The sequence below is a fragment of the Trachemys scripta genome, chromosome 5, assembly GCF_013100865.1.
Source record: "Trachemys scripta elegans isolate TJP31775 chromosome 5, CAS_Tse_1.0, whole genome shotgun sequence".
NCBI classification, from domain to species: domain Eukaryota; kingdom Metazoa; phylum Chordata; order Testudines; family Emydidae; genus Trachemys; species Trachemys scripta.
Window position 1 is genome coordinate 84,017,024 of NC_048302.1, and position 16,965 is coordinate 84,033,988.

The 16,965-nt window shown below is 40.7% G+C and overlaps 1 protein-coding gene across 4 annotated transcripts in view; it reads right to left on the reverse strand.

The window, feature by feature from the left end:
- Positions 1-5,644: 5,644 nt before the first annotated feature.
- Positions 5,645-16,965, reverse strand: part of MICU3 (mitochondrial calcium uptake family member 3) — a 121,875-nt gene continuing 110,554 nt past the window's right edge. For all 4 annotated transcript variants that reach the window (XM_034770868.1, XM_034770871.1, XM_034770870.1 and 1 more), the window contains one exon: positions 5,645-8,070. In XM_034770868.1, coding sequence (XP_034626759.1) covers positions 7,960-8,070 — 111 coding nt within the window. In that variant the 3' untranslated portion in view covers positions 5,645-7,959. The remainder of the gene's footprint in view (positions 8,071-16,965) is intronic.

The following is a 16,965-nucleotide window of genomic DNA, read 5'->3' on the forward strand; positions in this document are numbered from 1 at the left end:
CCTGGCAAGGGGTCTGCACCACTTGACTATCACCTGTCTCACAAACTCAAACCCATGCTGGGCTTCCATTACTTTTCTTCCTGACCCTCCACCCATGGGTGCTCCCAGCTGCTGCAATGACAGCTTGTAACAACTGTGTAATACCATTAGCACTCACAGAAGGTGTGTGTACCCCAGATGTCTCTGATACAGCTCCTAGGACACCCAATCCTCCCCATATCCTATTTGTTACTCCACTAACTCCATCCTCTCCTCCACCATTTAAGTCTGCCAAAGGGAAAAGTGGGCCAGGTCCCTGAATCCTCCAAGATCCCCCCTACAGACAACCATTGCCACATTAGGTAGAAGCAGCCCACCTTCACATCCTACCCTTGCAACCTCTATCTGGTGCTGATCAAACTCACCCCTGCCAGCAGTATTGCTCACCTCTCCTGCAATCTGTTGAAATGACTGCCCTAGCTCTGGGCAACCCACTGCATCTTGCAAGCCTCGCAGTGCTGTGGAAACAATTTTGGAAGCAACTGCCCAGACCACTTGAATCAATTCTTGGTTGGCTGTCCCACCTGCAAATGCAGCCAATTCACCATTGGGGTGTTTGCTTCCCCAGGATCCACATTGCCTCTCAGCTGAGAGGAATCCACTTGACAAGCAGACAGACCACCCTGGGATTTACCAACCCCAGTGCTGGGTCCAGCATCTTGCCCATGTGTTCCCCATGGTCCCTCCAGTGCCACCTCATCCACCCTGTGCTGGGTTTGAAAATACCTCCCCTCTCTGCTCTAGCATGCCTGCTATGCCACTCCCCACCTGCTATGACTTAGAGAGAAGCCCCTTCTCCCATTAACTGTATACTTCTGGAGCTGCAGGCTGGTGGGGGGGGGGGGGCTTCCCTCATCCTTACTGATCTGTTATAGCTCAGAGCTATGCCTGAAATTTGCTCTGCCTCCCCTTCTTTTTATTAAATGCCTGCATCTCATTCCATGGACTGGAATGGGAGGGATTCCTCCCCCCTTTTCCTGCTCTCATTGCCCTACAACCACAGGGTGCCATGAAGATTAAAGAGCTAAAGTCCTTGCTGCTCTGCCTGGTCCAGGTAAATGAGGGCTTCTCCTGTCTGGCATGTACTTATATAATATCCCCTCTCTTCTGGTTACCCAGGCTGACCAGCTCTGCTGCTGCAGCAAAGTCACTCCACCTCTTTCTACCCCTTAAAGAGGAACAAACCTTCCTCCAGCAACCCAGACAGCAGACCCCGCTTAATGTGCGGTGTGGTCATTACTCCAATTCCCTAGCAAATACCTGACCACTTTCCTAATACCCTGTCTAACATGGTCAATTCAAGTTCGCTTGTTTGCTTCATGACAAACCTCTCTTGAGGTCATCTCAGACTATACCAATGAAATCAGGAAAACGCTACTAAAACTGGGGGATTCCCATTTTGTGGGGTGGGTGCTATAGGGAAAGGAGAAATCCTGCTTGCTTCTTGGTTCTGTCCCTGTATTTGCTTTCTCTCCTCCCCAATGTGGTACTGCACAACATTGCCTCTTCTACTTTCTGCCAGTAGTGGTAGTGCTGGGTAGAACTAGCAGTGGGGGACAAATGGATGAGTGAGGAAATGACCAGTAAGGCATGGAGTTGTGAGGAGCCATCTATCCACATTGTTATGATTGGGAATTCACCTCAGCCCCGTTCCCACTCCAGCCTCCATACTGACACATACAGAGCAATCGAATGGATGACCAATGGGGCAGAAGTTCTATTTTTAATTGCATGGATATGCCTAGCACTTAGAGTCTCAAAATGGAAACAACTCAATCTATATCTATTGAAGAGAAGGCTAAGAAGTGACTTGATCACAGTAAACAAGTATCTACATGGGGACAAGATTTCAGATTGTAGAGGGCTCTTTAATTTAGCAGAAAAAGGCTAACAATATCCAATGGTTGAAAACTAAAGCTAGACAAATTCATACTAGAAATAGGGAAGAATTTTATAGCAATGAGTATAATTAACTATTAGAACAACTTACCTCTCCATCCCTTGGAGTCTTCAAACCAAGACTGCATATCTTTCTAATATAGATGATTGATGCAGATATTACTGGGTAAGGTTCTATGGCCTGTATTATGTAGATCAGACTGGATTATTAAAATAGTCCCTGATGGCCTTAAAAAAATCTATGAATATGGTGGGGTGGGGGCAAAGTAAAAGTTCCCTGGAAGTGCTTCTGTAGCCAGCTTCCTGCCCTGAAACTTCATCCCCTCTTCCATGTAGAGATGTGTCTGAACATTCCCGGTTGACTTAATTCAGCATCCAAGTTAGTTGTTTTCTATTTCTGGTCAGGTGAGTGAGGCACAGTATGTGACCAAGCAGCAGAGAAAAATCCATAACTGGAGATTTATGGGAGAGGAGACATTTGTGTCTCCTGAATACAGGACTGACGTGAGCTGGATGAAGTTCATCATTTGCAGCCAGAAACCATAGTCTTGAAACAAAGCACATACAATTTAACTACCAGCTGTAAGGCTGAGAGGATGAAAGTAGATCACGTCACCACATACTTTCATCAACCAAATTTAGCCTCCTCAAAAAAAGATATCCAGTTAGTTTCCCATGTTGACTGGCATTAATTATATTACCCTCTTTTAATTCTTTATTAATCAACTCCCATATCAGTCACTCTATTATCTTGTCTGTGATCGAAGTCAGACTGGCAGGCCTATAATTACCTGGGTCATCCCATTACTCATTTTAAATATTGGTTCAACATTGGCTCTCTTCCAGTCTTCTGAAACTTCCCCAGTGTACCAAGAGCGATTGAAAAGTCAACATTAACAGTTCAGCAAGCTCCTCAGCCAAAACCTTGCCCTCTATTGGTGCCTCCACATTATTTAGTTGCAGCCATATACATTTTCCAGGCTGCTAGCCAATTAGGGACAGGCTATTGCAATGATCTCTTTAGCCAACTGTACCACCTCTGCTCCATATCCAGAGGGTGCACCCCCACCAGATGGCATCTCCCACTGTCTTGCTTTGCTTCACCTATGTGTCCTTGAACCTTTGTCCTCTCTGTGCAGAAGTCTGTGGCAGGACAGCATATATATTTTGTGACATTCTATACCTAGCCTAGACTGCATGCTTATATGTTATTTCTTTTGATAACTAACTCTGACTTTTTACCTATCACTTAATATCACTTAAAATCTACCTTTTATAGTCAATAAATTTGTTTAATTGTTTATTTTTACCAGTGAATTTGTATGAAGTGTGGGGCAAATCTGCTCAGGTTGGCAAAGGCTGGTGTATGTCCACTTTCCATTGTTGAAGTGGTGAACCAATTAATAAATTTGCACTGCCCATCTTGAGCAGTGCAAGGTAGTACATTCCTGGGGTACAGTGCTGGGAACTGGGGGGATTTGTCTGGTGCCTTTCTCTGTGTGATTCATGGGGAGATCCCGTCACACATCTACAAAAGTTACTAAAGAAATCAAGAGCACAATTTTTTTGTGATGAAGTGGGAAATTATGATTCATGATACCCTTTTATGTGCTGAATACCAAGAAAATGTTATAAAAAGAAAAGAATTTGACCAGGGCCAGCCTTAGGTATGGTTGCCAACCCTCCAGGATTGTCCTGGAGTCTCTGGGAATTAAAGAGTAGTCTGTAATTAAAGATTATGTCATGTGATGAAACCTCCAGGAATATGTCCAGCCAAAATTGGCAACCCCAGCCTTAGGGATAATGGCACCATGGATGAATTTGTATTTTGGTGCTCTCCCATCACCCCTGACCCCCACGGGCTCCACCCCCCATCACCTCTGGGCTCCGCTGCCTCCCCCCAGTGCTTAATTTGTATTGAAAGAGGTGCTAGATCTCAGTCCTGGCACACTTTAAGCACTGGCAAGGCAGCCTGATAGCAGCCCTGCTCTGAAGGCAACACCACAGCCAGCAGCAGCGCAGAAATAAGGGTGGCATGGTATATGGCCACCCTTACTTCTGCGCTGCTGCAGTGGCTCATGGTTCCTGGCACTCTGCCTGAGGCTTAAGGCATGCTTTGCACAGTCACATGGGGGCTGCATCTTGACAGAGCCCACAGCCCTCTGGCCACTCTTGGTTCACCAGGGGTGCCATTTCAGATTTTGGTGGGGTGGGGAAACTTTAATCATTATTCCAGAGGCTACTTAGGCACCTGAAAACTCTAGGGTTATTTTTGTAGATAATAATTTAGGAATTAGCAAAATACTCCCAATCTCAAGCCTTCAAATATCAATTCTGGAGCTTTAACACATATATCAGAAACACAAGTTTGATACTTTGTAAACTATCTTTAGTAGAGATAAATAAAAATAAATAAAATCTGCTTAATATTCATTTACTTCCTCTAACAGACAAATTCTAGGTCACTGCCATTATCTACTCTATTGTAGTTAATTGATTTTCGTTTCACTAAAAATGTATTTACTGAATTTTAACATACGTGATTAAGGTTTATTTCTCTTTTATTAAGAACAGGGATTTATTTTTCTAATTATTTTGGCATTTATGTTTACCAATCACAATCATGTACGTGCCTCACTAACATCTGACTCTATCATTACTCTCTGTATCATACTTGGAACTGCATTTATTTTCATACAAATTTTAAGTTATTTTACAGATATAACTAAAAATACAATTTGAAAATAAGCGACATTCATCTGCATAGTGTCTAAAATTATGTGTTTGGCTAATGTTTTTTAAACTGGCACTGCTAAGATGAGTACAAACTAAATGTACATTCTAGAAGAATACTATTATTTGATTGTATTATTTTAAATAATGAATGGCAAAGCACATTATGGTAATAAAAGTAATAATGATAATTATTCCAGCCAGGAAGGTTAGGCATTTTAGAACTCACAACTCAAAGAATTAAATTTAAGCATAAGAGAGAAATAAAATTATGAAATGCACAGAAAACCAGTCAAAAAACTAAAATAACAGCACTGTAATCCTTAAAGAACTTTGAAAGAATAAAATGATAGAAAATATATGTGCATTGCACATTTCAACAGGCAGTACCAAGAAGTAATAAGAACAACAATAATATAAGTGTGTTTTGGGGAGTGAGAGAGACACAGAGAGAGTGTGTGTGTGTGAGAGAGACAGAGTGTGTGTGTTGGGGGAATATGAGAAAGACAGTGTGTGTTGGGGGAGTGTGAGACACAGTGTGTGTGTGTTGGGGGAGTGTGAGAGAGTATCACTATCACTTTAAGCAAAGCACTCACTAGTCTGAAGGCTTGTTCAGACAGCAGCCCCCGCCAGCAGCTCCCACTCCTGATTCAGAAGCAGCAGTGCAGACTACCCCAACCCTAGCTCAGAGGAGACTGGGTATATAGGTGAGGGGAGGCGGACACCCCAACATCAGCCTCCCGCCGCCGCTCTGCACAACAGACTCCTGGGAAGAGATTGGCCAGGGGCTGCTCCAAGGTGAGGGGCAGGAGCAGCAGCAGATGGCAGCAGAGCCAAGCAGCAGGGTGAGGAGAGGCACCCCTGCTCTGGAGGTGCTCCCCATTAGAATGGCATCCCGGGCAGTTGCCTAGTCTGCCCACCCCTCAGGCCAGCCCTGAATTTGATTAATCTGCATTGCAACAGAGGAAATTAGTTCATTTCAAGTGCATTTATTTTGAGGTAAACATGAATATGACAAGCATATTTTTTCATATTTAGTGTACTGTTACATATGTTATTGTAGTATTAAACAAAAGCAGAAAGCACAGTCTTATGGACTAATCTGTCACTAACATATTCTATTTTATGCCAGTCTACTGTACTTAGGCACCATATAGAAAAATATACAAATTGAAAAAATGATACCAAGATTTTACATACATTGTGATTGGTCCTGCAATTGATTGCACATTGAAAAAGCAGTCCACTGCATACTGTCAATTACAACATCAGGGCCTATCAGCATTAGTTCAAATCTCTGATTTTTCTAGTTGTCAGTTGTGGGAGGAGAGTGAAGTAGGGACTGCATGAGTATTTATCATCAAAATGCTGTCTACTTAAAATGTTTCTGACATTTTTCGAACTAGTATTTTCTTATTATATGATTTTTACCAAAAGCCAGATAAGCTATGCCAAAAGAAACATTCTAACATTGATTTTTCTGAAATTCTTAAAGTGGAATTTCTCAAAAAAATTTTTTAAAGTCAATTAAAAAAATGAATAATATCTTTGTAAACTGATTAGTCCTGGAACTTAAGCTTATTAACACAGAAGCAAAACATATTCTTTTCTATTCATGCATTTAAAGATACTATATGGTCTTTGAGTGACAGACAGCCACATTCTATATGATGAAAGAATAAAACTCTTTGCTGTGTTCGTGATAACAATGAAAGATTAAAAACAATATGTTGTGTCTAATAGTTGATTTTAGGACTGAATTGCACCACTAAACCAAACTTTTTTTTTTTTTTTTTACAACTGATAATGTAAATAGATTAAAATTAGATAATCCCTGTTTTCATGCAGATTGCTTTTATGTAAATACTAATTAATTTCATATTCAATAAATTTTCTTAAGAGTGACATTAAAATTGTGTGTTAAAGTGAGTTAGTATTTGGGGTTTTATTTACTTTATGCTATCAGCCTTGTAAAAGCAGTGCAAAACTTTCAAATTCAATCGCTACATTGAGGCAAACCTGCTACCCCGCAGCCAAACAAAAAAGACTCAGGATATGTAAAAACAAGCAGAATTGTGCTCCATTAATCATGACTTTTTAGGACTTAATTCAACAACAATAAAACAATAACAAAATCTTTTTTCATAACATAGACATCTACAGACACGAGGCCAGGGAGGCTACAGATTGCTTGCATAACCCATAGCTGTATTAAAGCCTTATTATTTAATTCTAGAATTTGATTCAGGTAGAATTCCAAAGTCTCATCATGTTTACATTTATCATTGTAACATTTTGAAACTGGCTGTAGCTCTGTACTATTGCCTGCATTCCTTTTAATTTTTTTAAAGCCACAACCTGGGGGAAATATTTGTTCAGTACTGCATGCCAGTCTAGCAAAACTGGATAGGATTAATTTCTGCCTCATACCATGTCCAGCTTTTATGTAAAGTGCATTATTAACAAGTAATACATAACTAAGCTGAAATCCATACTGTGCCAAAAAAGTTTCAGAAACACAATGCTATATATTAAGTAGCATTGTATTAACTAACATGATAAAAATATTAGCTAATACTTTGACATTTTATTTTCATTATATTGTACAGAATTAGACATCTTAAAATCAGGAGATTTTATTAAACTGAATCAGTAAGATTATAATAGTAAGACTTACAGCTGTTGGACATCAGTACCTCTTAATTAACCTCTTAATCAATAATTCACATTATCCTGTATCACAACTGCTACTTATAGTTGTTTTTAAATGACAGCTTTGTTAGCTCATGAGTACTTACAACCTGTACATTCCACACTTAGTCAATAGTTGTGCTACAGAATGCATTCTCATCCCTGTTTTAACACAATCTTCATATAATATTCATTTTCTAAAAACAAATTCTCATCCTCGCCACATGGAAATAATTTTTCACCACTGCCAAAAGGCACATTCACCAGAATGAAAAAAAAAAATTCTTTAAATGAAAGGCACAACTCAAAATAAATACTAACAACAAATATCTTTAAAAACACATTCTTTAAGATACACTTTTATAGGCCAGACAACAGTGTAAGTCAACCCTTAAAACAAAACACATACTGAAAAAGTGCTTGAAAAAAATCCATGAATAGATCAGCAAATCAAGTGAAAAAACCCAATGGTGATTCAGTGCATAGTGCTGCAAGTGAAAGATACATAGTTTACCTGTGTTATGCCGTTTTTCACACACAATATCTAGAAAAAATAGTAGCAACCAAATGCTGAAGTTTTTTCTTTCCTTCAGTTTTTTATCCTAGCATATCTCGACTCCGAAATTGCTTCCAGAGCTCTCTTAAATGTTTGCTTGTTACAGTTGTCACACAAACATAGTAACCCTTCAAACCATATTTTGGGGTCTCCTGTTAAAAATGAACAAGTATAGAATTAGAAACAGATACTGTGCATTAAATTCCTTGACACTAGATTATATTTTACAGGTGTTCATACAAACTAGGTAAATTTTTCATGACTACAATCAGGAAGTGCTAAATCCTCAGATTAGGGAGAGAAAACAGGCGAAGTAATATCTTTTATTGGACAAACTTCTGTTGATAGAAACAAGCTTTCGAGCTTACACAGATCTCTTCTTCAGGTCTGACATGTAGATCCTTGCACATAAACATGGTTGTGGATCTGTCTGAAGGTAAGTAAGTGGTTTCCAGAACTGCACCTCCACTACCAAGCATCTGGTTAGTATTCACCCAATAACTTAGTCTATATTGGTAGCTGAATGAAAACATATTCTTTTGTTCAGAAGTCTCCTGCTTTTAAGATAATTTCTTCATTTTCATAGCTGTATCAAAAGGTTCACATTTTTACACAATAAAATAAAAATACCAAAATTTCTTGGTGCTTGTGGAAGACTCATCGCAGTGGCTATAGCCAAGTATAAAATGAAGGCAGATGATACACAAACTTCCTTGCACTGTTATGTCAATTCTGAACTATGAGATTTGTTATTTCAATCCTGGGCCATCTAATAAAAAATTACTATTATGCTGAATGGTACTGCAGTTCTGTGACATTGACAAATACCCAGTAGAGAGTAGGCTGAATAGGGTGCAAAGATGGTCTAGTAGTTAGGGCTCCAACATAGGACCCAGAAGTCTAGGGTTCAATTCCATGCTCTGCAAGACTTCCTGTATGACCTCCAACACATCACTGAGTCTGTTACTTAGTTCCCTGCTTACATGCATCTTGTGTAATCTACTTCATACGTTAAAGATAAAGAAAAGATCAGATACTACAGGCGCAAGGTAACCAAGATTTATCTTTACTTTTAAATTTATAAGATAGATTCATCAATTGTCCCTGGGCATAAACTCAATATTTTTAAAAAACACACTTATAAACCACACTACTGTAGCCATTTATCTATGTATTTCTAATGTGTGAGCACTGCTGTAGCTAGTCTCAGTATATCAAATTAGGAAAATTTTTTCCTCTAAAAACCATACTCGCCAATGTTTTCACACTTTTCTAAGTGAGTGTATTGTCTTGTTATTTTTTTAGACTATTTAACATACTCACTCTATGTATTTAGATACACAACCCAATTTGCCCCCTCGTAAAATGTCTGAAAAGAAAAATGGGTCTTGTATTGTATTTTTAAGGGCCCTCAATTGAGAACTTCCAAGATTAAAAATTATGATATAGTTTGATAGCCTGCAATCCAGCACATTTAAATGACAAAAAGCTTCATACATGGACTCTGAAGGTTCCTAACATGGCCTTTCCAAATCTGATTTGAAGTAAACGTGCTACCATCACAAATAAGCCGCTGCTGCCACTGCACACCAGTAGCGGCAGCATGTCAGGTCTGCGTAGTTACATTTTGCAGTGAAAAGCAAGCTGCGGGAAAGACTCTGGCAGCAGAGAAAGGTTCCGGCAGCTGATACTTGTATTGAGAGGCGTAATGCCAATACACTTTCTTGAAGAAATGGGAAATGCTAACTCCTCTCTTGCATGGCTGGGAACACAGTATATGGTCAGCAGTCAAATAACAAATATCCCTGTGTAACAAACACTGACTGAAGTACAGCACATTTTGGAGAGTAAGAGTCTTCCTTGCAGAGCTTAAAACTAGACTTTCTTCAGCTATGAATCCAATATGATCTAAAATTTCCCCTAATATTTGGAATGAAAAATAGTTGAGAGAATTAAACAATAAACCAAACAGTGTCATTACTATATTCAATCTTTTTATCCAATGTAATCCATCTATCTACAAGACTATTGTTCACACAACACTAAAACTGGATTGGTAATCCCAGTTTTCTGCACAATGAGTAAAGAGAAGTCATTGCTCACCTTTCACTTTGCCTGTTTCAGAGAAAAGACCTAGCAACAATGTTTCTGAGACAGTTAGCTAGTTTTCCTAATATTGCTTGTTATGATGGTCAAGTTTAAGTGTATAAAAAGATAGCCTTTTATTATGAGAATTGTACATTGGGAATGCATAGAAATTAAAGGTTTTTAAAACATTCACCACATGACGAATCTAAATCTTGTTTGTATAAAACATTTATATTAGATAAGAAACTGAATAAGAAAACATAACTAGAAATTAGCTTTTAGAATTCATACTTATATTATCAGTCTTCTACTGTCTTTCCTTAACAGTTTCTTGTTCCCTTTCTTGCTCAACCAAGTGAACTCCTACTGATGCTAATTCACATGCTATGCTTTGCAGGAACAGCCACAGAGAGAGAGACAAGATCTGCAAGACTTGTCAACTGTTTGAACCAGGCAAAGTTTGGATCTTGTTCCCCAAGGGCAGATTTCATTATTTATTATAAGGGTAGCATACTTCATGCTATGAAGCAAATGCCATTAGTGCAATTTAGAGATATGTAACACATAGCAGAATGTGCTTCTCTTTCTTTTTGGGTACAGATTCAAAGTGTGATATAATCAGTGATAAGCATGCCAAATATTTTAATCTCTTTTTATCACTGATCTAAGTCCACCATACAAATCATATCAAAGTATAGATTTAGAGAGTCTTCACATTTATATTTGGAACAAAGTAAAATTGAGAGTTATCATATTGCATCTAACCTTGGGGATACATGTGGTAGATTTTTATATTGCAGACATACTACATGTTTCTTTGTATATGAGGTTGATGTTTAAATTAATTAATTTTCTGAAATAAATATTCAGTTTCACCGCTGTTAATGGCTCTGTCTTTATTCTCTTTTCAATTATTCTGTAGTTTACTTTTGCAATGACTTTTTAAAAGGGTATATAAACTCACTTTCATTTCAGAATATGTCTAATGTGAATAGTGCAGGTTCTATTGTCCCCAAGACAACTCTCAGAGCAGCAGGCTCAAAATCACATCACTTATGTTTTTAATTAATATAGTTGGCTAAAGCTTGCTTCAATTTCAGCTCACTAATCTTTGAATAAAATAAGTTAATGGAGATATCCCATCTCCTAGAGCTGGAAGAGACCCTGAAAGGTCATTGAGTCCAGCCCCCTGCCTTCACTAGCAGGACCAAGTACTGATTTTGCCCTAGATCCCTAAGTGGCCCCCCTCAAGGATTGAACTCACAACCCTGGGTTTAGCAGGCCAATGCTCAAACCACTGAGGTATCCCTCCCCCCTTCATAACATAGATTAGTATTATAAATGAATGCAACATCTTTTATCCAAAAGGAACGGAAATTACCTCACAAAGTACATACGGTATGGTACATACATCACTACTGTAATGCAACTGCCACTAGGGTGGAGGGCATTAACCAACTGATGCACATTAAGCGAAGGGGGAATTTTAGCTAAGGCAAAGAGGGTTAAAACAGCAACTCTTACAAGAAGCTCCAAGAGAATGTTCAGGTACATCAAACAGGACTTCAGTTTTTCAGTCTCACCTGAAAGAGTCTACGTGTAGTACACTGCATGGTATTCAGTTTATCTATGTCAGAAGGATGAATTAACTCTGCCTGGATTTAAACATCTGGTTTCAGTGAGTATGGGCACTTAAATTTGATGCTTAAAGCACAAAGCTTCTCATGTCTCAAGAGAATTTTATTAGGTTTAATATTAATGTTTTGGAGTTCTTTTGAGTGATAACATTTTGTTCCAATTTTGGTAAATACTTACTATTGAAACTCATTAAAAAGGCACTGTAAATGTACAGCACTTTACCAATCTATTTAAGATCTGATACCTGCCCTGAAGTTATCATCTAGAGTATAAAAGGAAAAACAAAGGTATGTCAAGGCACGTAACAACAGTACAGGAAAAGGAGGATGTGTAAGGATTATTGGGGAAGAGAAAACAAAGTACCGTACTCCTGGAAGAAACTGCAGGATTGGGGTTTCAGTTAACAAGAGATTGAATAAGGTAGGAACGAAGGAAAGAAAGATAATGCTCATGTTACGAAACTGGGAATCAAAAGAGTGAGCCTCAAAGGTGAAGATAAAATTAATCTAAAATAATTTTTCTTACCTTGTGTGATTAACTAGTTAGATTATTAAATTGAATGAATTTTAAAAATCACTAGGTTTTTACCACTTCACATGTCATTTACATTTCACTTCACTTGTGCAGAGAAACTAGAGTTTTGCCTGTTTAAAATGAGTTACTTTCCAGTTCTGAGGCAATAACACAATAGTGCGTATTTGAGTTGGACCCAAACATATGATTTTTAAATTACAAAGTGTAATCAAAATTTAGTTTTCTTTTTTGGAAAATAAAGTCCTATTGATTCTAAGTTTCTTACATATCAGAGGGGTAGCCATGTTAGTCTGAATCTGTAAAAAGCAACAGAGGGTCCTGTGGCACCTTTGAGACTAACAGAAGTATTGGGAGCATAAGCTTTCGTGGGTAAGAACCTCACTTCTTCAGATGCAAGTAATGGAAATCTCCAGAGGCAGGTATAAATCAGTATGGAGATAACGAAGTTAGCTCAATCAGGGAGGGTGAGGTGCTCTGCTAGCAGTTGAGGTGTGAACACCAAGGGAGGAGAAACTGCTTCTGTAGTTGGATAGCCATTCACAGTCTTTGTTTAATCCTGATCTGATGGTGTCAAATTTGCAAATAAACTGGAGCTCAGCAGTTTCTCTTTGGAGTCTGGTCCTGAAGTTTTTTTGCTGTAAGATGGCTACCTTTACATCTGCTATTGTGTGGCCAGGGAGGTTGAAGTGTTCTCCTACAGGTTTTTGTATATTGCCATTCCTGATATCTGACTTGTGTCCATTTATCCTCTTGCGTAGTGACTGTCCAGTTTGGCCAATGTACATAGCAGAGGGGCATTGCTGGCATATGATGGCATATATAACATTGGTGGATGTGCAGGTGAATGAGCCGGTGATGTTGTAGCTGATCTGGTTAGGTCCTGTGATGGTGTTGCTGGTGTAGATATGTGGGCAGAGTTGGCATCGAGGTTTGTTGCATGGGTTGGTTCCTGAGTTAGAGTTGTTATGGTGCAGTGCGTGGTCGCTGGTGAGAATATGCTTAAGGTTGGCAGGTTGTCTGTAGGCGAGGACTGGCCTGCCTCCCAAGGTCTGTGAAAGTGAGGGATCATTGTCCAGGATGGGTTGTAGATCACTGATGATGTGTTGGAGAGGTTTAAGCTGAGGACTGTAGGTGATGGCCAGTGGAGTTCTGTTGGTTTCTCTTCTGGGCCTATCTTGTAGCAGGAGGCTTCTGGGTACACGTCTGGCTCTGTTGATTTGTTTCTTTATTTCCTTGTGTGGGAATTGTAGTTTTGAGAATGCTTGGTGAAGATCTTGTAGGTGTTGGTCTCTGTCTGAGGGGTTGGAGCAGATGCGATTGTACCTCAGTGCTTGGCTGTAGACGATGGATTGTGTGGTGTGACCGGGGTGGAAGCTGGAGGCATGAAGGTAGGCGTAGCGGTCGGTGGGTTTTCGGTATAGGGTGGTGTTAATGTGGCCATCGCTTATTTGTACGGTGGTGTCTAGGAAGTGGACCTCCCGTGTAGATTGGTCCAGGCTGAGGTTGATGGTGGGGTGTTGAAATCATGGTGGAATTCTTCCAGGGTCTCCTTCCCATGGGTCCAGATGATGAAGATGTCATCAATATAGCGTAGGTAGAGAAGGGGCATGAGTGGACGAGAGCTGAGGAAGCGTTGTTCCAGGTCAGCCATAAAAATGTTGGCATATTGTGGGGCCATGCGGGTGCCCATAGTGGTGCCACTGGTCTGGAGGTATATATTGTGACCAAATTTGAAATAATTGTGCGTGAGGATAAAGTGACAGAGCTCAGCAATAAGTTGTGCTGTGTTATCATCAGGGATACTGTTCCTGACAGCTTGTATTCCATCTGTATGTGGGATGTTTGTATAGCGAGCCTCTACATCCATGGTGGCTAGGATGGTGTTTTCTGGGAGGTCACCAATGCATTGTAGTTTTCTCAGGAAATCTGTGGTGTCACGGAGATAGCTGGGAGTGCTGGTGGCCTAGGGTCTGAGTAGGGAGTCCACATATCCAGACAGTCCTTCAGTGAGAGTGCCAATGCCCGAGATGATGGGGCGTCCAGGATTTCCAAGTTTGTGGATCTTAGGTAGTAGATAGAATAACCCCGGTTGGGGCTCTAAGGGTATGTTGATTTGTTCCTGTGTTAGTGTAGGGACTGTCCTGAGCAGTTTCTTAGTGTATTCCTCAGTGGGATCTGAGGAAAGTGGCCTGTAGAATTTAGTATTGGAGAGTTGTCTGGCAGCCTCCTTCTGGTAGTCAGACCTGTTCATGATGACAACAGCACCTCCTTTCTGAGCCTCTTTGATGATAATGTCAGGGTGGTTTCTGAGGCTGTGGATGGCATTGCGTTCTGCACGACTTAGGTTATGAGGCAAGTGATGTTGTTTTTCCACAATTTCTGCCTGTGCACGTCGGCGGAAGCATTCTATGTATAGGTCCAGACTGTCATTTCGACCCTCAGGAGGAGTCCATGTGGAGTTCTTCTTCCTGTGTTGTTGGTGGGAGGGTATCTGTGTAGCAGTGCGCTGTTCAGTGTTATCTTGAAAATATTCTTTGAGTCGGAGGCGGCGAAAGTAGGCTTCCAGATCACTACAGAACTGTATCATGTTCGTGGGGGTGCTGGGGCAAAAGGAGAGCCCCCGAGATAGGACAGACTCTTCTGCTGGGTTGAGTGTGTAGCTGGATAAATTGACGATATTGCTGGGTGAGTTAGGGGTACCCCTGTTGTGGCCCCATGTAGCAGGTAGGATTTTAGACAGCTTACTGTCCTTTTTCCTTTGTAGAGAGGTGAAGTGTGTAATGTAGATCTCCTGTCTTATTTTAGTAAAGTCCATTTGTGTGGAGGGTTGGTTATTTATGAAAGTCTCCAGGTTGGAGAGCTCTTTCTTGATGTTTTTCTGTTTGCTGTATAGGATGCTGATCAGGTGGTTCCAGTTCATTTGCAAATTCAACACCATCAGATCAGGATTAAACAAAGACTGTGAATGGCGATCCAACTACAGAAGCAGTTTCTCCTCCCTTGGTGTTCACACCTCAACTGCTAGCAGAGCACCTCACCCTCCCTGATTGAACTAACCTCGTTATCTCCATACTGATTTATACCTGCCTCTGGAGATTTCCATTACTTGCATCTGAAGAAGTGAGGTTCTTACCCACAAAAGCTTATGCTCCCAATACTTCTGTTAGTCTCAAAGGTGCCACAGGACCCTCTGTTGCTTTTTACAGATTCAGACTAACACTGCTACCCCTCTGATACTTGACACCATGCAAGGCAATGCATTTAGCCGTATGGAATGGAAATCTAAGTTTCTTACGTGACTGAGTGGGATATGTCTGAGTCAAATTTTGAGCTCTATCTTGTGAGTGTGTGGAAATATTGGATACGGACAGCACAAGCCTGCACATACCCAAAGACAACTTATTGTACTACACTCCTGAGAGCTGCCCTGCCCAGCAAAGGTGTTTGATACCTTGCTGAAGGACTAATACTAAGGGTACATCTAACACAGCAGTTGGGATGTGTAATTCTCAGCTCAGGTAGACCTGCATGCACTAGCTCTGCTTGAGCTAGCATACTAAAATTAGCAATATAGCTGCAGCTACACGGGTGTTGGCTCAGAGTAGCTGTCCGAGTACAATCCCACCTGAGTCCCTGGGTACATGCACAGCTAGCTAGCCCAAGTTGATGCCAATGCTGCCATGGCCACACTGCTATTTTTAGGCACTAGTTCAAACAGAGCTAGCACATGTACATCTACCCAAGCGGGGAATGACAAGCTGCTATATAGATGTTCCCCTTAAGAGCCACTAAAACCCCAATCTGGGGCCAACAACTTTGTTTGCAACAATGGGCTTTCTACACAAGGTCCTGAAGGGGAAAAGGGGCAAGCATGACTGGTGGGCATATAGCTTCTCAGTCTGAGTATATGGCTCACAGACAGTGGCCTCATTCTGCTCTGTGCAGGGAACGTTAATTGCTACAAGAAAAACAACTTGAAGGAGAGAGGGCAGGAGGAACTCTGCACAGCCTGAAACACTGACAAACCTCAGACCCACAGGAAGGGTGAGATAAGACTAGGGGAGGGTGCTTCTCAAAGGGTTTTGTGGTTTTCAAAGATCTGTAACTCTTAAATGCTTTAAGAGTAAAGTAATTATGGTTAAGAAATTCTATTGCTAAGCATGTGTTCCTGCTTCCCTGCTAGGTTATCCCCAAGTGGGTTAAACTAGAAGCCGAGAGCCTAGGTGGAGCTCTACAGCAGCGTGTGTAAATGACTGGGATGGAGAGTGGGGCGTTTGGGAGGCCTCAGACTCTGAGGCCTCCCAAGCCATAGGGAGGGTCTATGGCAGCTGGATGGCAGCATCTCATGTTCCAAGGAAGGACATAAGACAGGTGGTCTTGAGTCTGGCCTACGGTTCCAGAGCTAAAACAGTTAGTACACTCTAGCCCAGGGGTCGGCAACCTTTCAGAAGTGGTGTGCCGAGTCGTCATTTATTCACTCTAATGTAAGGTTTTGCGTGCCAGTAATACATTTTAACGTTTTTAGAAGGTCTCTTTCTAGAAGTCTATAATATATAACTAAACTATTGTTGTATGTAAAGTAAATACGGTTTTTAAAATGTTTAAGAAGCTTCATTTAAAATGAAATTAAAATGCAGAGCCCCCCGAACTGGTGGCCAGGACCCGGGCAGTGAGTGTGCCACTGAAAATCAGCTCGTGTGCCGCCCTTGGCACGCATGCCATAAGTTGCCTACCCCTGCTCTAGCCAGACCCAGTTGGTTTGGAAGCACATGGGACCCAGCGATTGT